The 25,121-nt window shown below is 45.7% G+C and overlaps 1 protein-coding gene across 1 annotated transcript in view; it reads left to right on the top strand.

The window, feature by feature from the left end:
- The first annotated feature begins 210 nt into the window (after positions 1-210).
- Positions 211-25,121, top strand: part of LOC144717270 (transitional endoplasmic reticulum ATPase-like) — a 52,158-nt gene continuing 27,247 nt past the window's right edge. Inside the window, exons 1-9 of the mRNA XM_078592683.1 lie at positions 211-725; positions 834-1,079; positions 6,222-6,321; positions 8,669-8,841; positions 11,409-11,551; positions 14,627-14,757; positions 17,070-17,201; positions 22,250-22,352; positions 23,967-24,100. Of these exons, the coding sequence (XP_078448809.1) occupies positions 1,063-1,079; positions 6,222-6,321; positions 8,669-8,841; positions 11,409-11,551; positions 14,627-14,757; positions 17,070-17,201; positions 22,250-22,352; positions 23,967-24,100 (933 nt within the window). The 5' untranslated portion in view covers positions 211-725; positions 834-1,062. The remainder of the gene's footprint in view (positions 726-833; positions 1,080-6,221; positions 6,322-8,668; positions 8,842-11,408; positions 11,552-14,626; positions 14,758-17,069; positions 17,202-22,249; positions 22,353-23,966; positions 24,101-25,121) is intronic.

Below are 25,121 nucleotides of genomic sequence, written 5' to 3'. Positions count from 1 at the left end.
TCGCGCAATAATTAAAGGCGCAAAAGTATTTAAACATGACGTCATCGCGCGTTACCCATGGCCCCCCGGGGGGGGAAGGCGTGGGGGTTAAATGATCTTACGTCATCACGCATCGGGTCAACTCCCCCCCCCCGTTCGCTGTAGATGCGTCAAGCCGCAACGCGGGCGGTGTGCGCAATGACGTCACCGAGCCGTGACTTTGTTTATTTGTGCCGCGCGCGGTGACGTCATCCGTGAATGATGAGTGAGTGATGAGTGAGTGAGTGATGAGTGAGTGATGAGTGAGTGATGAGTGAGTGAGTGATGAGTGAGTGATGAGTGAGTGATGAGTGAGTGAGTGGTGAGTGATGAGTGAGTGAGTGGTGAGTGATGAGTGAGTGATGAGTGAGTGAGTGATGAGTGAGTGATGAGTGAGTGATGAGTGAGTGAGTGATGAGTGAGTGAGTGGTGAGTGATGAGTGAGTGAGTGAGTGGTGAGTGAGTGATGAGTGAGTGATGAGTGAGTGAGTGATGAGTGAGTGATGAGTGAGTGAGTGATGAGTGATGAGTGAGTGATGAGTGAGTGAGTGATGAGTGAGTGAGTGAGTGGTGAGTGATGAGTGAGTGAGTGATGAGTGAGTGAGTGAGTGGTGAGTGATGAGTGAGTGAGTGGTGAGTGATGAGTGAGTGAGTGATGAGTGAGTGGTGAGTGATGAGTGAGTGATGAGTGAGTGAGTGGTGAGTGAGTGATGAGTGAGTGATGAGTGAGTGATGAGTGAGTGAGTGATGAGTGAGTGATGAGTGAGTGAGTGATGAGTGAGTGAGTGGTGAGTGATGAGTGGTGAGTGAGTGAGTGAGTGGTGAGTGAGTGAGTGGTGAGTGAGTGATGAGTGGCGAGTGAGTGCGCGTGCGTTATTGCGTCACTGCTTGCGTCACTGCGTGCGCGTGCACCGCGGTGCGTGGTGGGAGATTCTAAATCCACCGAGTCACTTGTTCGCCGACGATATTAGAAGCGGAGTGGCCGATTTCTTATTTATATTTTTTTGTTTTAATAAAAGCAACGATCGGCTTCTGTCTCCAAGCATGGCCACGGGCGGAGAGTAAGTAACTAACGAATGTGTGTTTTTTTTAGTTTGTTTCTTGCATGTCAGAGTTTATATATCTTAAACAACAAAAATGTGTAATTGAGTAGAGACTAGGCCGCAAGTCCCAGCCTTGTCGTAACGCCGTCAAACTCTTGCTGCGATAAAATAAAAAAAACGCTGGGAGAGTTTCGCTATTGTTGGTTGCTTTGTAAAACGTCGTCGTTATTTTGCGAGCGTTTTACCCATCGTTTTATACGCCGGGGAAGAGGTTTATTATTTTTTTTAAACAAATAAACAAAACGTTAAAAAATCTTGATTAGAAGCTTTCGTGACTGCGTGAATCAATTCTATTTGGGCTCTTTCGTTAAAGTGACGTAGGTATAAAAATAAAATAAAAAATAAAATATAAAGTAAAATGTTAAAAAATATATAAAATAAAACATAACAAATTTAATAAAAAATATAATACAAAATAAAATTAAAATAAAAAAATATAATACGTAATAAAATATACCTACGTGACTTTACCGAAATAATCACAGAGTATAAACATTAACGTAAAACCAACTACCTTGCGTGAGGCCGATAAAGTGTCGAGTCACGCCTTGAACCGTTACTCGGCGTCGTCCTTGACAATGTGACAGCAGCTCACGTTTACGACGTCCTCTTGTTTGTGTTTAGGTCCGATGCGAAACGTCGTACTCCAGATTGTCAACGTCGTGGGAGTTTTACTCTTTTACCCCCTTACCATAACCACCACAATCCACAACCAATGTGCCTATGATCACTGTTTCATTGCTTTCATGGCTTTATTTTGGTGATTTCGAAAAGTGTATTGGTTTGGCCATGTTTGTGTTGTTGTAGTACAGAGTTAGACTGATGGCCTTAATCTAAGTTGCCTTGTGGTTGTTGTTGTTGTTTGACTTGCATCCCACTGGGATTTGTGCACACAGCGTTGGTGTACGGTGATTTTTTTCTGCAATATTTTGCTGTCTTTTCTTGGATTTTCTGTTTGCACTCAGTCACATTTTCACTTTAAGATGTTTTTTTGTTCACGTTTTTGTTTTTTGTTTGTTGCGGTTGCACCCGATTCAAGAGCCGAATGGCTCACAGGGCTACACCTAATACTTGAACTTGCAACTAATACTCTGATATTCTTGGTTCTTTCGCTAAAGTCACAAGGGAAGTAATACAATAATAAAAATTAAATTAAATTCTCACGACGTTTCGGCCACAACGCAAGCAGCCGTCCTGCGTTGTGGCCGAAACTTCGTGAGAATTTTATTGTTTTGCTTTTATTATTTCCCTTCTACGTGACTTTAGCGAAAGAACAAAAGAGTATGGTTTCGAATTAAAATAGTAACTAATAGGCAACGTTTTGTTTTAAGTAACAAAAACGTTACTTCGACACAAAGGCCGTAATTTTAATATATATTGGGGGGACAAAGGCAAAGATCCCCCGTATAGCCTTAACAGACTGTAGGGGCAAGTGCTGTTAGCGAGCACCTATGAAGGCCGGCACGGCACACGAGGGGGTGGGTGGCCAACACCACGCCCGACCGCCTTTGTCTCCCTAGCGGCGATGTTTACACATCGCACTAGGTACTCATTTTAGGCTGAGTCGACCTAGGGGAGGCGCGGGACCGGTTCAGATAATCGTCACTGGTGTTGGTCGTGAGCGGGAATTGAACTCGGGTCGCCGGGTTCATAGCGCAGCTATAAAATAGATTTCTGTTCATATGATTGTGGTTATGGTTGGACTTTATAAATCCAGAATCTCTGCCATTACGTACAATGAAACAAGAAAAGGTTAAAAAAGAAAAAAACAGAGCAGTGTAATACAATACACTATTAGCCATTATTGTACAAAATAAATAAAAAGTCCATCCTATGTGTTAGCTAATTTTTTAATATTTTAGGCAGGAAATTAGTTTTCAAATTTAGATTTTTTTTTCTGGAAGATTTGGTCCCCCCCAATGTTGACTCCATGGCTACGGCCTCGCTCCGATACAGCTGTCAAAACCCATGCGGTTTATAACCCCGTATTCTTGTACAGGGAAATTGACTTTTCAGGTCCATACGGTTTTGACAGTCATGCTATACACTGTACTACTATACACTACTATACACTACACTACTACACACTACACTACTATAAACTACACTATACACTACACTACTATACACTACACCACTAAACCACTAAACACTACACTACAAAACACTACACTACTATACACTACACTATACACTACACTATACACTACACTATACACTACACTACTATACACTACATTACATACTACACTATACACTACTATACACTAAACCACTAAACACTACACTACTATACACTACACTACTAAACACTACACTACTATACACTACACTATACACTACACTATACACAACACTACTATACACTACATTACACCAGGGGCGGTTTCTTCATTAGGGCGATTGGGCGACGCACCACCAATGTCATTCAACCACAGAGTCACGCTAGCCGTCACTGTGCCGCTGGATATAGTCCAATCAGCGTCATGTCACGTTCTGCGGAGTACCGGTCTCTTTTTGGGCGATTTCCCTCCAGCTGAGAATCGCCCCGAGTGTTCCCGTAGACTTACATTCAAAGATGTTTTTTTTCGAACGGGGGCGCTGCAATGCATTCTCTATGGCTTCCGGGAGGGCTCGCCCTAACGTGCTTACGTCATCATACGTGCTTACATCATCATACGTGCTTACATCATCATACGTAAGCACGTTTCATCCAACAATATAATTTGTCGCGACCTAGTGGAATCTTTAATAAAAAAAACTTGAGTGGTTTGTTTTAATAGTGAGTATAGAAACAAACAAGATGTATTGTAAGAGTCACTTTATTTTTCATTAATATTAAAGAAGTGAAGTTGCCTTTACATGCTTAAGCTGTTAATTTATCCATTGCATGGGTGGACCTTATCCTTATCAATCATCCAGACATTTGCCCCCCCTGAGAGATTTTGCAGGAGCCGCCACTGCATTCAACACTACACTATACACTACACTACTATACACTACATTACACACTATACTAAACACTACACTACTATAAACTACACTACTATACACTACACTATACACTACACTACTATACACTACACCACTAAACCACTAAACACTACACTACTATACACTACACTATACACTACACTACTAAACACTACATTACTAAACACTACACTATACACTACACTACTATACAATAAACCATTAAACACTACACTACTAAACACTACACTACACTATACACTACACTACTAAACACTAAACCACTAAACACTACACTACTATACACTACACTATACACTACACTACTATACACTACATTACACCCTACACTATACACTACACTACTAAACACTACACTACTATGCACTACACTACTATAAACTAAACCACGAAACACTACACTACTATACACTACACTATACACTACACTACTAAACACTACACTATACACTACACTACTAAACACTACACTACTAAACACTACACTACTAAACACTACACTACTAAACACTACACTACTAAACACTACACTACTAAACACTACACTACTAAACACTACACTACTAAACACTACACTACTATACACTACACTACTAAACACTACACCACTAAACACTACACTACTATACACTACACTATACACTACACTATACACTACACTGCTATACACTACACTATACACTACACCACTATACACTACACCACTATAAACTACATTATACACTACACTATACACTACACTACTAAACACTACACTACTAAACACTACACTACTAAACACTACACTACTATACACTACACTATACACTACACTATACACTACACTATACACTACACTACTAAACACTACACTACTATACACTACTTGTCAACCCACACGGTTTACCCCGTATTGACTTTTCAGGTCCATACGGCGTACAGCCGTTTCAATACCGGCAATAACATTGTGTCTATTTGTTTGTGTTTCTCCCTTGTGATGGGACTTTGTCGGATGAACGCTGAGATTCAAAAGGGGCACGGGGTAACCAATAAAGTCTGAATTGCTTTGTAATAAGTTAGGCCACTGGTGAGGAGTTGACATGTATGCTACGGTAAATTGCCTATGTCGGGTGCTGGCGGGCTAAACGGCACATTTTTTATTTACGCCATCTAAGCCAACAACAAAATACAGTTTTTTACCCTTTTATCTGGCAACAAAACTGACACCTTTTTTTTTACAAGGTAGTCATGTTTGCATAGACCACAATACCTGCAGCCATAATGGAAACAAAAACATAACTCTGATAATGTATGCACTGTCCTTGAAGTTGATTGGTCCACACCTGAGACAGCTTTCCTTAGAGCCTAGTCTTTAAGTGTGCCTTTTGGCGTCATCTGATCCAACACCATGTGAGACTAGGCTCTAAGGAAAGCTGTCTCGGGTGTGGACCAATCAACTGCAAGGACAGTGCATAACATTATCAGAGTTATGTTTTTTGTTTCCATTATGGCTGCAGGTATTGTGGTCTATGCAAACATGACTCCTTGTAAAAAAGGTGTCAGTTTTGTTGCCAGATAAAAGGGTAAAAAATCAATTATCATATTTTTTACTGGCAAATGAGGTTCCAATGGTGTAAATGCTTGCCCCGAGCTCTCATACTCTGATGGTGCATTGTCTTTGAGTTGTGCGCCTTTTGGCGTCATCTGGTCCAACACCATGTGAGACTAGGCTCTAAGGAAAGCTGTCTCGGGTGTGGACCAATCAACATCAAGGACAGTGCACATACATTATCAGAGTTATGTTTTTTGTTTGCATTATGACTGCAAGTATTGTGGTCTATGCAAACATGACTCCTTGTAAAAAAAGATGTCAGTTTTGTTGCCAGATAAAAAAAAACAATTATCAATCATTCACCAGTCTCAACCCTGAGTTCTGATGAGATAGGACGCATTCCATGTGATTCAGTCATAGGCTTATTTTCTTAGGATGTTGACATTTTCACCGAGTGTGGGTCCATTTGCGCCAACTGCCCTGCTGCCTCTTTTTTTACCAACAAAACGATCGCGGCCGCGCCCTCACGTTTCCCGCGCGTCTTCTTCCCCCGTGTGCGTCTCTGCGCCACCCAGTGATGTGTCGACGGCAATCTTGAAGCAGAAGCAGAGGCCCAACCGCCTGGTGGTGGACGAGGCCATCAATGAGGACAACAGCGTGGTGTCTCTGTCTCAGGTGACCATCCCTCGCCCCGCACTTCCTCGTTCCGGCACGTGGCCGGTTTTCGCGCGAGAAGCGTCGAGCTCTGTGAGACACGTCGCGGCTTCGGGTGGCGGGCTTTTGTTGATACGCTCGGAAGTTTTCTACGAATTGTCGCACCCCCCGCTCGGTTGCAGGTCACTACCGCAGAACGTGGTTAGGAGCAGCCTGAAGAGGGAACGCCGTTAACGACGCGTCGCAATATCGCGCTTGGTGATGAAATCATGCCGGCCTTGTCGGATGGATGCCTGTTGATGTCTCCCTGGCGTTCCGTTGGCTGGTGTAGCGGGAGTGATGGTGTAATCTCTCGCAATAGCTCTCGCGAGATTAAGAGTTACGATCTCGTCATGACTCCCATATTTACGTTGACATATGATCCCTTATGGTGTTGAGAATCAAGATACAACTGTAGCTTGCTGGACTTAAAACTAATCTGAATATTCTGTAGTCTGGCTTCAGGTGAGTGGCAGTGGTTTGGTTGAAATTTAGAGAAACCATGACCCAGAGCTTGATCCCAGGGCCTCGGATGTGCTGGCACAAGCGTCAGTCCCCTAGGATACTGATCTCCTTGACTAAAACACATACCCTCAGAGATGTTGACTCCTTGTCTCCGATGCTGCCACCATGTTGCTTGAGCACTTCATGTTGAAACCCACACCCTCAGAGGCGCTGATTCCTTCCCCTAAAGCACCCCGGCTCCTGGACTGAGCTAGCTGCCCCCCCCCCCCCCCACCAGCAGAGTTAAAAGTTGGTCGCAGGTCAGAGGTCGCAACCGGGTACCCGATACCCGTACCCTACCCGATTCCCGGCTACCCGTACCCGGCCGGGTATCGGGTAGGGTACGGGTACCCGATTGCGACCTCTGGGATGAAGCCATGTTGCAGGCGCGGGTGGGTTGATTCTAGGAATAGTAAGAAGAGACAAGACGTTGGGAAATGAGTGACAAACGGTGACTCACCAGTGACTCACGGTCTACTCGTACCCGTACCCGGCCGCACCAGGGTTGCAAACGGGTAGCCGTTTTCGACCCTGGTGCGGCCGGGTACGGGTAAGGAATCAAAACCCGTTTGCGACCTCTGTCGCAGGTCCCTTAAACACTCGATGGTGTTCATCTTCTTGGTTCTTTCGGTAAAGTCACGTAGAAGGGAAGTAATAAAATAATAAAAACAAAACATAATAAAATAATTCTCACGACGTTTCGGCCACAACGCAAGCAGCCGTCTTCAGGTGGAGAACAGGTCTGTCGAGAAGGCAGAGCTTTGGAGAGTTGATGGTGACGCCGGCTCACTAACTGATCGACATCTCAGCTCGTGTGGGGCTCCTCGGCCTTCTCGACAGCCCTGTTCTCCACCTGAGGACGGCTGCTTGCGTTGTGGCCGAAACGTTGTGAGAATTATTAAATGTTTTATTTTTATTATTTTATTATTTTCCTTCTACGTGACTTTACCGAAAGAACCAAGAAGAATAATTTTTATTGTTTAATATTAATATTATTTTATTGTTTCCCTTCTACGTAACTCTACCGAAAGAACCAAGAAGATGAATCCCTGCAGTCACGAAAGCTTTAAATCGAAATAATAAAATAACTGAATAAAAATAAAAAATAAAAATTCATATTCCAAAGAACACAGGATGAGATGTTACTATCCTTTGTGCAAGCACTTCCAAGAGTTCATGAACAGTGAGCCTGGTGAAATTTGGGGAGCGCATCGTCAGTAGTGAACCTTTGGTTCCTAGGGTGTTTCGGCCTTTCACACTATACACCCTCCCCAAAGGCGGCCAAGCGACAGGGTGATCAATCCTACGCTTGCGTCCCATTCCCAATTAGTCATAGGAGTTGCCTTGTTGTTGATAGCCAACATCCCATGGGACTATGCATGGCAGGGGTGTCCTCCTCCCTGAGTCAAGCATTGTTGACTGCATACCTCCTGGCCCTCTCACTTCGGGGCCCAGCTGGGGTCTTTCCTCTTCATCCAGAGCCACTGACTGCTGCCTTCTGCCGCCTCTGATACGGCTCTGATTGCCGAACGCTGGCTCTGGCCTTTAATTCCCAGGTCTCTAAGCAGTCTGGTTGTAGATGTTGCCACAAAACCTCTGCAGCCCACCTCCACTGGTCGGACTTCTGTGTTTCAGCCATGATGCCGTGCTTCGGCAGCTAGATCGGCATAGCGCAAAATATTTCATTATGTTTTCTTTTTAAAATTTTATTATTTTCCTTCTACGCGACTCTACCGAAAGAACCAAGAAGATGAATCCCTGCAAGTCACGAAAGAAGCTTTAAATCGAGAAATGTAAACACTCGACGGTGTGTCTCCCCGCATAGCCCAAGATGGACGAGCTGCAGCTGTTCCGCGGGGACACCGTGATGCTGAAGGGCAAGAAGCGGCGCGAGACGGTCTGCATCGTGCTCTCCGACGACACGTGCTCGGACGAGAAGATCCGCATGAACCGGGTCGTGCGCAACAACCTGCGCGTGCGTCTGGGCGACGTGGTCAGGTGGGTTACGCACGCGCGCGCGTGAGGCTGTGTATGTGTGTGTCTGTGGTGGGGAGCGGTGGTGTAGCGTTTCGCGCTTCAAGTTCATTTATTAGTTCTTTGGTTATTTTGGTAAAGTCACGTATAAAGATAAAACAAGTATAACCCGTAAAAACAAAGTTTTTCACTATAAATCCTTTATATGCGTGGCGGCTAGAGTCCTCTCGTTCTCTGGCTTGAGATGGCTGCCACCTATGGGTCAGATGATTGCATGGCACCATTAAGCAATTGGTAATTAAATATAATATTTTTGTCCTGAAAAGTGTCAAATTTAGGAAAAAATGTTTTCACGAACATTAATTGTCACGCACGACGAGTCTGTGTGGAAAATGTCAGCTCGATTGGATCACGGGAAGTGGGTTAAAAAACGACCGAAAGATTTGCACGGTCGTAAGCAAGCAAGCAAGCACGCAAGCACGCAAGCAAGCAAGCGAACTTAATATAAAAGATTTAATAATAAATTAAATAATAGCATACTACGACGTTTCGATTGCAACACAAGCAATCGTCATCAGGTATAAAAGAAATAGCAACAAAAATCTAACCAGAAAACTATAGACAGACACACAAGCAGACAGACATCATAAAGATACACAGAGAGAGAGAACACGTATCGGCACAAAGAGAGAGGTCGTCTCTGTGACGGGGCCTTAAATATCGAGAGGGGGCGGGGGCGGAGAGAGGGAGGGGGAATAATTCCTGCAGTCACGAAAGCTCCAAAATTAAGATTAATTTATTAGGTGTAGCCCTGTGAGCCATTCGGCTCTTGAATCGGGTGCAACCGCAACAAACAAAAAACTAAAACGTGAACAAGAAAACATCTTAAAGTGAATATGTGACTGAGTGTAAACAGAAAATCCAAGAAAAGACGGCAACATATTGCAGAAAAAACACCGTACACCAACGCTGTGTGCAAAAATCCCAGTGGGATGCAAGTCAAACAACCAGCAACAACCACAAGACAACTTAGATTAAGGCCATCAGTCTAACTCTGTACTACAACAAACAAACATGGCCAAACCAATACACTTTTCGAAATCACCAAAATAAAGCCATGAAAGCAATGAAACAGTGATCATAGGAACTGTGACGGAATTTTCACAATAAACAACAAACAACATGTACTACCAAAACCCTGCAGCCATAGCGGGCTGCATGAATCACTCCACAACAGCAGGAGCATCAATCGGAGTATTATAATTTTTCAATGCACCTTTAAGATCAGCACACTAATTTAAAACACAGGTCATACTTTGTAGCGATCATCCGGAGCGAAACATTTTATTTTAGGCTGCGCTATGAACCTAACGACCCGGGTTCGATTCCCGCTCACGGCCAACACCGGTGACGATTGTTTGAACCGGTCCTCGGCCTCCCCTAGGTCGACTCAGCCTGGAATGAGTGACCTGGTGCGGTGTGTAAACATCGCCATTGGGGAGACAAAGGCGGTCGGACGTGGTGCTGGCCACCCACCCCCTCATGTACCGTTCCGGCCTTCATAGGTGCTCGCTAACAGCACTTGCCCCTACAGTCTGTTAAGGCTATACGGGGGATCTTTGCATCGGCCAGTCGGCTCAGTCAGTTACCCCATGGCACTTGGGTCTGTCCCGTGACCTCCTGCAAACGGGTGTTCGACACTTCACGTGGCCTCAACGTGCACATAGTCTGGCACAAGCGCCGTGGTGACGTCACGGCCACTTAGTGGCGAATGGCGGTTGTTGTTGTTGTGGGTAGCAATAGCTTTGCGTGTGACACACTGCGCTACGAACCCGGCGACCCGAGTTCGATTCCCGCTCACGGCCAACACCAGTGACGATTATCTAAACCGGTCCTGGGCCTCCTCCCCTAGGTCGACTCAGCCTTAAACGAGTACCTGGCATGATGTGTAAACACAGCGACTGAGAAGACAAAGGTGGTTTGGCGTGGTGCTGGCCACCCACCCCCTCGTGTGCCGTGCCAGCCTTCATAGGTGCTCGCTAACAGGACTGGCCTCAACAGTTTTTGTTAAGGCTATACGGGGGGGGGGGGTCTTTGTGCGTGGAGCGATGCTCATAACAATGAGCAGAGTGCCGGGTGACTAAAACGCAGAAAGTTGAGTGTGGAGCAGAGTTGGCTGCATCTGTCATCTCCATCAACCCATAATACCTGGGTCCCGTAACATCCTGCCAGCGAGCCTTTGACAACTCCACGTGGCCTCAAGGTGCATCTAGCCTGGCACAAGCGCTGTTGGTGACTTTACCGCCATTTAGCGACGAACGGTAGTTTGTGTGTGGCACAGTGTAGCGGGAACATAGCAGCGCAATGCACTACAAACCCAGCTTGCCCTGTGCTCATGTGTCCTTGTGTTCTGGTATCTATTCAAATCTTAAATCGAATTGTTTGTTCAACGCCGTCGTGAATGTGGTGGCCACCGTTTGCTTTCGGGGTCATGTCAACCCCCTATTACAACTATGAAGAGAAAAACATCCAATTCTTACGCATTATTTAATGGCTGATGTGTTGTGCCCACATTGCGTGCGCGCATGCAGCATCCAGGCCTGCCCGGACGTCAAGTACGGCAAGCGAGTGCACGTGTTGCCCATTGACGACACGGTGGAGGGCATCACGGGAAACCTGTTTGAGGTCTACCTCAAGCCGTACTTCCTGGAGGCTTACCGGCCTGTACGCAAAGGTAGGGGCATCTCTTGACTGCTCTCCGTGACAACGCTGGGAAACGGGTTTTTTGCCAGCCCCCAGAACAGCCCAGTTCTGGTGGTCTAGCGGTAGCTTCTGGGTTCTCATTAATCCCCATCGCTGCTTAATCTCTGAGCTTTCACCATTCGGCATTCCGCTTTCTCTGCCACTTACAACTCCCTAGCCACGAACACCCGTGTGACCAACTTGCCGTCAATAAACCACCACATCTTTCGATTTAAAGCTTTCGTGACTGCAGGGATTCATCTTCTTGGTTCTTTCGGTAAAGTCACCACGTAGAAGGGAAATAATAAAATAATAAAAATAAAACATAATAAAATAATTTCCACGACGACGTTTCGCCCACAACGCAAGCAGCCGTCCTCAGGCGAAGAACAGGTCTGTCGGAAAGACAGCGTCTGAATGAACACCACCAGGCTTGGCAGCGTATATTTAAGCTGGGTTAGAGGAGGAGAAGGGCGCCTTGACAAAGGAATGTATATATCAACAGAGGAATTTAGCCACATCTTGTCACATCTCTTCCGAAGCCAAGCTGGGTTGAAATGGATGGGAGGCTGCCTGATAAGCGTGGGACTGCCACGTGGCCAGGCGATGGTAGCTTAGCAATGGATTGCATCTACCTTTGCGGAGCTTTGAGTCTTAACTCACCATCCGTTTAAGGAGGTTTCCCCCAGGTTCTCTGGTTTCTGCCCACGAGATCTCCTGAAAAATAATCTTGAAACTCTTTGGTTCTTTCGGTAAAGTCACGTAGAAGGAAAATAATAAAATAATAAAAATAAAACATAATAAAATAATTCTCACGACGTTTCGGCCACAACGCAAGCAGCCGTCTTCAGGTGGAGAACAGGTCTGTCAGACTCTGCCTTCTCGACAGACCTGTTCTCCACCTGAAGACGGCTGCTTGCGTTGTGGCCGAAACGTCGTGAGAATGATTTTATTATGTTTTATTTTTATTATTTTATTATTTTCCTTCTACGTGACTTTACCGAAAGAACCAAGAAGACGATGCAATAATTTGGACCTTTGGCCAACTTCCCACTGAATAGTTTCCTTTTCCTGTTGGAAGAAACCAAAGTGTACGCATGCGAGGGCATCATTCTCAAAGGTACTGGTTGCCTTGCACACACGCTGGAGGAGGAGGCTGTCACGAGGCTACGTGGGTTGACGTCCACTTGCGTGTAACATCGACAAGCTTACTTATTCATACTCTTAGGTTTTTTTCGGTAAAGTCGCGTAGGTAAAAGTAATAGAAATAATAATAGAAATTAAGTAATAAATCACGACGTTTCGGAGGCAACACAAGTCTCCGTCATCAGGTGGGACCGTCACAGCCAGATTTACTGTATCAAGTGAAGAGAAATCCAAGAGACAAGATCTTATATACTGGTTCAGGGGAAGGGGGAGGAGCTTAGAGGGAGGAGCTTAGGGGGAGGAGCTTATCTAAATAAGCTCCTCCCCCCTCCCCTGAACCAGTATATAAGATCTTGTCTCTTGGATTTCTCTTCACTTGATACAGTAAATTTGGCTGTGACGGTCCCACCTGATGACGGAGACTTGTGTTGCCTCCGAAACGTCGTGATTTTACATTTTATTTCTATTATTTTTCTTTTAACTTTTACCTACGTGACTTTACCGAAAACAACCCAAGAGTATGAATCCTTGCAGTCACAAAAGCTTCAAATCTAGAATTACTTACTTATTTTTCTCTGAAATCTGGCGCTCTGACTGTGTGACGGTCAAAAGCATTCGCCAAATAAAAGAACAATTCTCAGAAGGTCCGCACAGATGGGTTCCGGAACCCACTAGACTTACTGCCTTCTCTCCGGTCGACCCTCAGCGTTCAGGAGCTTCACTAATTTGCCCGACTCGCCAAACCTTCACCTTTGAAGCGCTGCCTCTCAGTGTGTGCGTGCAACCGCGTCCGACGCGAGGGCGGTGAAAAAAAATTAACCCGTAAAAACAAAGTTTTTCACTATAAATCCTTTATATGCATGGCATCGGTTTTATGTTATTATTCATTTCTGTTTTTCTTGAGTAAGAGTTTCATTTTTATCACATTGGTATTTTAAATTAAATCTAATTTTTTTTTTCCTAAAAGGTGGAAAATTTTGGAAAAAAATGTTCACGAAAATAAATTGTCACGCACAACGAGTCTGTGTGCAAAATGTCAGCTCGATTGGATCACGGGAAGTGGGTTAATAAACAACCGAAAGATTTGCACGGTCGTAAGCGCGCAAGCAAGCAAGCAAGCGAACTTAATATAAAGTATTTAAAAACCTCTGCGACAAACGCGTCTTGTCGCCTGTTGAGGATTTCTTCGGTTCAGGCGCCGCTCCGGCCGTCCCGGTTTTATTAACCGTCGCCCTCGACATCATCATCATCACGACTCATGGGCAGATACCTCGTAGCTGTCCACTGCCGTTTGCCTTGGTTGCAAACTTCCTGTTTGTGCTCTTGACTAGTTTGTGCACCTTCCCCTGGTCTTGTATTTCTCCGGCGTAGTATTCAATGTGGCGACATTGCTTTTCCAGACATTCCTGCTAAACCTTTCTTGCCCCGATGTCCCATTGCATAGCTTTTTGTACTTGGTCGCCATCCCATCTTATTCTGTTATCTTTAGCCTCATTTTCCTCTTCTCTAGTGCTCTTTCAAAGGGATTCTCGGCTGTCCGTTTTCACTTGGGTTTCACGCAGTGGACTTCAAAGATTCCGTGACGCTATTTGAAAGAAAGAGTGAGCCACGTGTGTGTACCGGTGTCATGGTCCGATCTTGCCACAACTACTTAATTGTAAAACCAAAACCAAAGCAACATAGCCTCCCACTGGCGCGCTCATGCCCACTTTGCTGGCCAGTGCTGCGTTCACCTTTCTGCCACACAGGGACAGCTGTCATCATGGGGGTGAGTTCCCCCTAGGCTAAAAAACTGCGAGACATTTGTTACGATACGACCCAGCAATATTGTTCTTGTTGAGATGACCGATGCTCAGAAAACCCACACGGATAGCCTGTTCGATGGTGATCCTACTTGCTGTACTGCGCGGCGCCTTTGCAGGAGACATTTTCCTCGTTCGAGGCGGGATGCGTGCGGTGGAGTTCAAGGTGGTGGAGACAGACCCGAGCCCTTTCTGCATCGTGGCGCCGGACACTGTGATCCACTGTGAGGGCGAGCCCATCAATAGGGAGGTGAGTGGCCAAGGACGGTATTTGATGCAACATCACCGGCAATAACAAAGACAAAGATCCCCCGTATAGCCTTAACATACTGTTGGGGCAAGTGCTGTTTTGCTTGCACCGATTTAAGGCCGGCACGGTACGGATGGGGTGGGTGGCCAGCACCACGCCCAGCCGCCTTTGTCTCCCCAGTGGCGATGTTTACACACCGCACCAGGTACTCGGTTCAGATAATCATCACTGGTGTTTGGCTGTGAGCGGGAATTGAACGCGGGTCGCCGGGTTCGTAGCTAACCGCTACACTACCGCTCCCCACCAACAACACCAACACCAACATTACCACCAACTACATCGTCAACATCGATAACAACAACAACACTAAATTTCGATTTAAAGCTTTCGTGACTGCAGGGATTCATCTTCTTGGTTCTTTCGGTAAAGTCACGTAGAAGGGAAGTAATAAAATAATAAAAATAAAACATAATAAAATAATTCTCACGACGACGTTTCGGCCACAACGCAAGCAGCCGTCCTCAGGTGAAGAACAGGTCTGTCGGAAAGACAGCGTCCGAATGAAACAACACTACCAACAACACCCACCACCACAACCACAACACCAACAGTAACAACACGATTTTGAAATACCGTACAGCACTCTGCATCGCTGACCAATAATTATAACAGCAACGCCAAAAATACCATCAACAGGCGAAGTGTGGGCGGTTTGAGGATGGCACGGGCCTGCAATGCCACCAACGATACCACCAGGAACAATAACACCACCAACAGCACCGCCATCGACAACAACAGCACTGCTGCTGCATTGCCACTTGAGTCAGCGTTTATAGACTCACAAGCCAGAGCCTTGGAGCAGCTGACTGAGCGCTTTGCTGAGGTGTCCGATTGCTGGCTGTGTCGCTCTCTTGTCACATGGGGGTTGGTGCCATTTATAGAAAATTTTACTGAGCCACACCGTTCAAGTTCAAGTCCGGAGGCCAGGCGTTTATCTTAAGTGATTTAGGTTTATCTTCTTGGTTCTTTCGGTAAAGTCACATAGAAGGGAAGTAATAAAATAATAAAAATCAAACATAATAAAATAATTCTCACGACGTTTCGGCCACAACGCAAGCAGCCGTCCTCAGGTGGAGACCAGGTCTGTCGAGGCGACAGCGTCTGAATGAAGTGAGCATTATTTTATTATGTTTTATTTTTATTATTGTATTACTTCCCTTCTACGTGACTTTACCGAAAGAACCAAGAAGATGAATCCCTGCAGTCACGAAAGCTTTAAATCGTGATTTAGGTTTGATTCTTGAGACAAAGCTAAGTGACTCTGAGTTACTGGCTCCGTGCCTTGAAATGGCCATCATGCCCCCTGGTAAGAGACAGCTAGCCTCGGAGCTTGAACCTGTGCCGTCCGAGATGCTGGTTCGGCATCTGTGACACCGAGACATCGGCCTGCTAATAGATGCACCCAGCCCCAGGGCTCAGACCCAGGAATTGAAAGACGCTGATTCGTTGACACGACTCTCGTGTCATCACACTGCTACGCTGGTAAACATCCACAAGTTAAGGGGGTCAATTCTAGATTTGAAGGTTTCGTGACTGCAGGGATTCATACTCTTAGGTTTTTTCGGTAAAGTCACGTAGAAGGGAAATAATAAAGTAATAAAAAGAAAACATAATAAAATAGAAGGGAAATAATAAAATAATAAAAATAAAACATAATAAAATAAATAGATTATTATTTTATTGTATTATTTCCCTTCTACGTGACTTTACCGAAAGAACCAACAAGATGAATCCCTGCAGTCATGAAAGCTTTAAATCGAAATCTCACTATGTGTTAAAACATATTTTTTGTTGGACTTTTTGAACTTTATTTTAATTAGGCTGTTACCATCTTTAATATATGCGTGGTAGCATCTCACTTGATACAGCTATCGTGCTGTGACTGTTCCACCTGAAGACGGAAGCTTGTGTTGCCTCCGAAACGTGATTTTTATTTTATTTTACTTTTATTAATTTTAATTTTTTACCTACGTGACTTTACCGAAAAAACCTAAGAATATAATAGTATTGTAAACAATACGCTAATGTAACCGGCGAAATATCTAGACGGAAGAATTGTGTTTGATCGCGTGCTCTCTCTAACCCCCAACCATTTCCTTTGATTTCTTTAGGGGAAAATTACGTTTAATGTACGGGGTGTTTTCAAGAGGCACAATCCCTGCCCCCGCGTAAAATGAGAAGTGTAGCAGCTGTACACTGAGAATCGGCCAGCAAGCAGGACTTGACCCCCGGAACCGTGAATGCTCCTTCAGGAGGAAGAGGAGGCATTGAATGAGATCGGCTACGATGACATCGGAGGTTGCCGGAGGCAGATGGCGCAGATCAAGGAGATGGTGGAGCTACCTCTGAGGCACCCGGCACTCTTCAAGGCCATTGGCGTCAAGGTATATTGAGTATATTGATGATATTGATGTACAGTGATCCCTCGTTTATCGCGGTTAATGGGGACCGGAACCCCGTCGCGATAGGTGAAAATCCGCGAAGTAGGATTGGCCCCCCTAGGAATTTTTGTCTATGTGTGTGTGGGTACCAGAATGTTTAAAATATGTATATTTATACTTTATATAAATATTTTACTTAAGTCTATTTAATTATAAAACCTTAATATTATACATTCACTCTCTCTCTCTGTCTCTCATACGATACGTATTATGGTGTTCTACACTCACCAATGACAGTAGTATCTTGAGACTTGACTCCAGTAATGACGACGACGAAGACAATGACAATGACGATGACAATGACGACGATGACAGACCTGTGCAGTTCGATGAATGTGATGATGAATGATGATGATGATGGTGTTACTGCACAGGTATAATGAGGCCTTTAAATGAGTTCGAAAAATCCGCGATGCACTGAGGCCGCGAAACTTGAAACGCAAAGTGGCGAGGGATTACTGTAGTTTATATTTTCGTTTTTTACGTGGCGGTTTAGCTGCTGCAGCTCCTTACTATTAAAATTCCTTCCCTTTATTACTGCTAACCCTAATTCCTCCCTTTGTTGCTGCTAATCCTACATAATGCACGGGCATAATATGACTTTGAGACCCCCCCCCCACCTCCTACGCATTCCACAAGTAGTGACTAATCCCATATCTGCATTTTCCATGAATATGCTAAATTCATCTTGATATGCAAATTCCTTTGTCAAGGCACCCTTCCCCCTCTAACCCAGCTTAAATATACGATGCCAAGCTTGGTGGTGGTCATTCAGACGCTGTCTTTCCGACAGCGCTGTTCTTGACCTGAGGACGGCTGCTTGCGTTGTGGCCGAAACGTCGTGAGAATTGTATTTTATTATGTTTTATTTATTTTATTTTATTATTTCCCTTCTACGTGACTTTACCGAAAGAACCAAGAAGATAAGAATGTCCCATCGCTTTTTTTTCTTCCTCTTTCTCTTTGCCGTTAACATCCCCTGCTGGGCAAAGGCCTCTCCCTGTGTCTTCCACCACTCTTCACGATATTCTTGACACCTTCATCCAATACGCTCATCCAGATGTTCTATCGCCCCTTCATCCAATACACTCCTCCAGATGTTCTATCGCCCCTTCATCCAGTGAGCTCCTCCAGATGTTCTGCTATCATCCCTTCATCCAGTACGCTCCTCCAGATGTTCTGCTATCGCCCTTCATCCAAAACGCTCATCCAGATGTTCTATCATCCCTTCATCCAATACGCTCATCCAGATGTTCTGTCATCCCTTCATCCAATACGCTCATCCAGATGTTCTATCATCCCTTCATCCAATACGCTCATCCAGATGTTCTATCATCCCTTCATCCAATACGCTCCTCCAGATGTTCTATCATCCCTTCATCCAATACGCTCATCCAGATGTTCTGTCATCCCTTCATCCAATACGCTCATCCAGATGTTCTATCATCCCTTCATCCAATACGCTCCTCCAGATGTTCTATCATCCCTTCATCCAATACGCTCCTCCAGATGTTCTGCTATTGTCCCTTCATCCAATATTCTCCTCCAGATGTTCTGCTATCGCCCCTTCATCCAATACGCTCCTCCAGATGTTCTATCATCCCTTCATCCAATACGCTCCTCCAGATGTTCTATCGCCCCTTCATCCCATACGCTCCTCCAGATGTTCTATCATCCCTTCATCCAATACGCTCCTCCAGATGTTCTATCGCCCCTTCATCCAATACGCTCATCCAGATGTTCTATCATCCCTTCATCCAATACGCTCCTCCAGATGTTCTATCGCCCCTTCATCCAATACGCTCATCCAGATGTTCTATCATCCCTTCATCCAATACGCTCCTCCAGATGTTCTATCATCCCTTCATCCAATACGCTCCTCCAGATGTTCTATCATCCCTTCATCCAATACACTCATCCAGATGTTCTATCATCCCTTCATCCAATACGCTCATCCAGATGTTCTATCGTCCCTTCATCCAATACACTCATCCAGATGTTCTATCATCCCTTCATCCAATACACTCATCCAGATGTTCTATCATCCCTTCATCCAATACGCTCCTCCAGATGTTCTATCATCCCTTCATCCAATACACTCATCCAGATGTTCTATCGTCCCTTCATCCAATACACTCATCCAGATGTTATATCATCCCTTCATCCAAAACGCTCATCCAGATGTTCTATCATCCCTTCATCCAATACACTCATCCAGATGTTCTATCATCCCTTCATCCAATACGCTCATCCAGATGTTCTATCATCCCTTCATCCAGTACACTCATCCAGATGTTCTATCGTCCCTTCATCCAATACGCTCCTCCAGATGTTCTATCATCCCTTCATCCAATACACTCATCCAGATGTTCTTTCATCCCTTCATCCAATACACTCATCCAGATGTTCTATCATCCCTTCATCCAATACGCTCATCCAGATGTTCTATCGTCCCTTCATCCAATACGCTCATCCAGATGTTCTATCATCCCTTCATCCAATACGCTCCTCCAGATGTTCTGTCATCCCTTCATCCAATACGCTCATCCAGATGTTCTATCATCCCTTCATCCAATACGCTCCTCCAGATGTTCTATCATCCCTTCATCCAATACGCTCCTCCAGATGTTCTGCTATTGTCCCTTCATCCAATATTCTCCTCCAGATGTTCTGCTATCGCCCCTTCATCCAATACGCTCCTCCAGATGTTCTATCATCCCTTCATCCAATACGCTCCTCCAGATGTTCTGCTATTGTTCCTTCATCCAATATTCTCCTCCAGATGTTCTGCTATCGCCCCTTCATCCAATACGCTCCTCCAGATGTTCTATCATCCCTTCATCCAATACGCTCCTCCAGATGTTCTATCGCCCCTTCATCCCATACGCTCCTCCAGATGTTCTATCATCCCTTCATCCAATACGCTCCTCCAGATGTTCTATCGCCCCTTCATCCAATACGCTCATCCAGATGTTCTATCATCCCTTCATCCAATACGCTCCTCCAGATGTTCTATCATCCCTTCATCCAATACGCTCCTCCAGATGTTCTATCATCCCTTCATCCAATACACTCATCCAGATGTTCTATCATCCCTTCATCCAATACGCTCATCCAGATGTTCTATCGTCCCTTCATCCAATACACTCATCCAGATGTTCTATCATCCCTTCATCCAATACACTCATCCAGATGTTCTATCATCCCTTCATCCAATACACTCATCCAGATGTTCTATCGTCCCTTCATCCAATACACTCATCCAGATGTTATATCATCCCTTCATCCAAAACGCTCATCCAGATGTTCTATCATCCCTTCATCCAATACACTCATCCAGATGTTCTATCATCCCTTCATCCAATACGCTCATCCAGATGTTCTATCGTCCCTTCATCCAATACACTCATCCAGATGTTCTATCATCCCTTCATCCAGTACACTCATCCAGATGTTCTATCATCCCTTCATCCAATACACTCATCCAGATGTTCTATCGTCCCTTCATCCAATACGCTCCTCCAGATGTTCTATCATCCCTTCATCCAATACACTCATCCAGATGTTCTTTCATCCCTTCATCCAATACACTCATCCAGATGTTCTATCATCCCTTCATCCAATACGCTCATCCAGATGTTCTATCGTCCCTTTATCCAATACGCTCCTCCAGATGTTCTATCATCCCTTCATCCAATACGCTCATCCAGATGTTCTATCATCCCTTCATCCAATACGCTCATCCAGATGTTCTATCGTCCCTTCATCCAATACTCTCATCCAGATGTTCTATCATCCCTTCATCCAATACGCTCATCCAGATGTTCTATCGTCCCTTCATCCAATACACTCATCCAGATGTTCTATCATCCCTTCATCCAATACACTCATCCAGATGTTCTGCTATTGTCCCTTCATCCAATACACTCATCCAGAGGTTCTGCTATCGCCCCTTCATCCAGTACGCTCATCCAGATGTTCTGCTATCGCCCTTCATCCAGTGAGCTCATCCAGATGTTCTATCATCCCTTCATCCAATACGCTCATCCAGATGTTCTATCATCCCTTCATCCAATACGCTCATCCAGATGTTCTGCTATCGCCCCTTCATCCAGTACGCTCATCCAGATGTTCTATCATCCCTTCATCCAATACGCTCATCCAGATATTCTATCGTCCCTTCATCCAATACGCTCATCCAGATGTTCTATCGTCCCTTCATCCAATACGCTCCTCCAGATGTTCTGCTATCGCCCCTTCATCCAATACGCTCATCCAGATGTTCTGCTATTGTCTCGCAATGTTATTTTACGTCTACCGCTGTCTCTCCCCCTCCATTGGCTTGCTATATTTCCTACCCAAATGCCAAGTTATCATATTTACTTCCGGAAAAAATCTCGAATCCTAATTTTGATTGCGATCTCATCCGTCTGACCCAGCTGCGGCTAACGTTGGTGGCATTTAACCGAACCGGTCCCGGGCCCTCCTCGCTAGAGTTCCTTAAATGAGAACGTGGCGAGGTGCGTTAGTCATCAGCAGTGGGGAGACAAAGTGAGGCCAGCCACAGGCAGAGGTCGCAAACGGGTTTTGATTCCTTACCCGTACCCGGCCGCACCAGGGTCGCAAATGGGTACCCGTACCCGGCCGGGTACGGGTACCCGGCCGGGTACGGGTGCGGGTACCCGTTCCTTACCCGTACCCTACTCGAAATGAGTGACAAACGGTGACTCACCAGTGACTCACGGCCTACCCGTACCCGTACCCGGCCGCACCAGAGTCGCAAACGGCTACCCGTACCCGGCCGGGTACGGGTAGCCGGGTGTCGGGTAGGGTACGGGTATCGGGTACCCGGTTGCGACCTCTGGCCACAGGTGACTCTGGCTACACCGTCCCCCCCCTCGTGCATTCTCAGTAGGTGATCGCTTGCAGAATTTTTCCTCGGCCAGTCTGTGAGGCCATAAACCCGTGATCTTTGCCGTTGTTTTTCACAGCCGCCCCGTGGCATTCTGCTGTACGGGCCTCCTGGCACCGGCAAAACCCTCATCGCCCGCGCCGTCGCCAACGAAACGGGGGCCTTTTTCTTCCTGATTAACGGTGAGTTCCCGTGACGATATTCTTAGGTTTTTTTCGGTAAAGTCACGTAGGTAAAAAATTGAAATTAATAAAATACAAATACTGCTATTGTGCTGTGACGGTTCCACCTGAAGACGGAAGCTTGTGTTGCCTCCGAAACGTCGTGATTTTTATTTTACTTTTATTAATTTTAATTTTTTACCTACGTGACTTTACCGAAAAAAACCTAAGAATATGAATCCTTGCAGTCACGAAAGCTTCAAATCTAGAATTAATTCCCGTGACAAGCCCAGGCGGGTAACAAATCAGTGCTGGGCTCTACGATTATTTGAACCCTTTCCCGTTGGCGAGACGTCCTTGCAAGTTGCAGGGTGCGTGTCCCGTATACCGCTGGATCTCGGAACCTGCAAGCGGTTCAGTGTTCATTTTAGTTCGACGTTGTACTCACCGCAGAGAACTGTAGCGACATGACCGCAAGCTCGGTGATAACTGGCACCCAAACTGTGCCACACGGCCTCCCGCGTGGCATTGTGGGAGCCACGGTACGTATTCAGACCTGGCATAGCGATCTCTTTGGCATTCAATGAGCTGGGATCACGCTGGGCCTGGTTCGGACGGGGGTTTCCTGTCTTTGAGAGGCAGAATTTTGGGGTGGCCACCATCATTAAAGGAGCCTGAGTAATTCACAGGAGAAAAATCATTGATTTTAATCTCCGGTCGATTCATGGACTTGATTGACTTAGCGTGCCACCTCTAGACATGTTTGGTTAAGTTTGGTTAGTGTGGTGAGTGGCCGCATGGTTCATAGGGCTGGCATTGACCAACAACGATGAGATCCAACCCCCCCCAAAAAAAAAGCTTTAACCCTGAATAATATTGGTCACAAAAGCCTACGTGTTAAGATGAGATCTTATGTTCGAATCTGGTTCTTAGCCACCCAGGTTATCAAGTGTAGCAAGCTGTTGCTCTCAGCTCGGTGGCCAATGACTGCACGGAAAAGGTCATCTTCTTGGTTCTTTCGGTAAAGTCACGTAGAATTGAAATAGTAAAATAAAAATAAAATATAATAAAATACAATTCTCACGACGCTTCGGCCACAACGCAAGCAGCCGTCCTCAGGTGGAGAACAGGTCTGTCGAGAAGATAGACCTGTTCTCCACCTTGCGTTGTGGCCGAAACGTCGTGAGAATTATTTCATTATGTTTAATTTTTATTATTTTATTATTTCAATTCTACGTGACTTTACCGAAAGAACCAATAAGATGAATCCCTGCAGTAACGAAAGCTTTAAATCGGAAAAGGTCATGTTCAAATTAGCTTTGTCGCTTAATTAGACTTTTTTCTGGCTCTCAGAATTAAACATTTAAAAATTGTTTTTATGCATTCAATGAACACTCTTCACAAGGTATATCAACAGTGCGTCCGTCGTGTTGGTTTAAAAGGATTACTTAATCTCACGACACGATGCCTAGAGCTCACACTTTGGAAGGGAAGGTGAGCGGGGTGAAATTGCCAACAAAAGCAACACGAACCTTCGGCAACGTTTGTTAAAAGCAGCGCGGGGTATCTCGGGGGGGGGGGGGGGGGGGGTCGATGCGTCACTGATGACGTCGATTTTGCGGTCATCCAACTCAGGTCCCGAAATCATGAGCAAGCTGGCGGGTGAGTCGGAGAGTAACCTGCGCAAGGCCTTCGAGGAGGCCGAGAAGAACGCTCCGGCCATCATCTTCATCGACGAACTGGACGCCATCGCGCCCAAGCGAGAGAAGGTTTGGCCGCTGCACTCGAAATGTACCGCTTCGTTACAAGCTAATGCTGCCGCCAATCGCAGTCGGGCGCGGTGGCTAGGAGGTTGTTAACTACCTCGCCTGGTATGCAGGAGGTTGTGGGTTCGATCCAGACCCTGACGCCTGCTGCTGTATATTTGGAGTCTGCAGTGTCTCTCATCATCATCATCATCATCACGGTGGCTAGGAGGTTGTTAACTACCTCGCCTGGTACGCAGGAGGTTGTGGGTTCGATCCAGACCCTGACGCCTGCTGCTGTATATTTGGAGTCTGCGTGTCTCTCTCTCATCATCACGGTGGCTGGGAGATGTTAACTACCTCGCCTGGTGTACAGGAGGTCGTGGGTTCGATCCAGACCCTGATGCCTGCTGCTGTATATTTGGAGTCTGCAGTGTCTCTCTCTCATCATCATCACGGTGGCTGCGAGATGTTGACTACCTCGCCTGGTACGCAGGAGGTCGTGGGTTCGATCCAGACCCTGATGCCTGCTGCTGCTGTATATTTGGAGTCTGCAGTGTCTCTCTCTCATCATCATCACGGTGGCTAGGAGATGTTCACTACTTCGCCTGGTGTACAGGAGGTCGTGGGTTCGATGCCGACCCTGACGCCTGCTCTATATTTGGAGTTTGCCTGTCTCTCTCTCATCATCATCATCATCACGGTGGCTAGGAGATGTTAACTACATCGCCTGGTATGCAGGAGGTTGTGGATTCGATCCTGACCCTGACGCCTGCTGCTCTATATTTGGAGTCTGCCTGTCTCTCTCTCTCTCTCATCATCATCATCATCACGGTGGCTAGGAGATGTTAACTACCTCGCCTGGTATGCAGGAGGTCGTGGGTTCGATGCCGACCCTGACGATGCCTGTATTGTTGGGAGTTCTACATGTTTTTCTCTCCCCGCGGTTGCGTGGATTTTTCTCCCCGGGCCTTTCGTTTTTTCCCTCCACGTTTAGAAACGTGTGTTTGGAGTATTTGGCTGCTGGAAATGTCCACGTGATGAG

Source organism: Lampetra planeri, chromosome 3 (genome assembly GCF_965212315.1).
Source record: "Lampetra planeri chromosome 3, kcLamPlan1.2.h2, whole genome shotgun sequence".
Classification (NCBI taxonomy): Eukaryota; Metazoa; Chordata; class Hyperoartia; order Petromyzontiformes; family Petromyzontidae; genus Lampetra; species Lampetra planeri.
The sequence above is the reverse complement of the archived record's forward strand: the minus strand, read 5'-3'. Positions and strand labels throughout refer to the sequence as shown.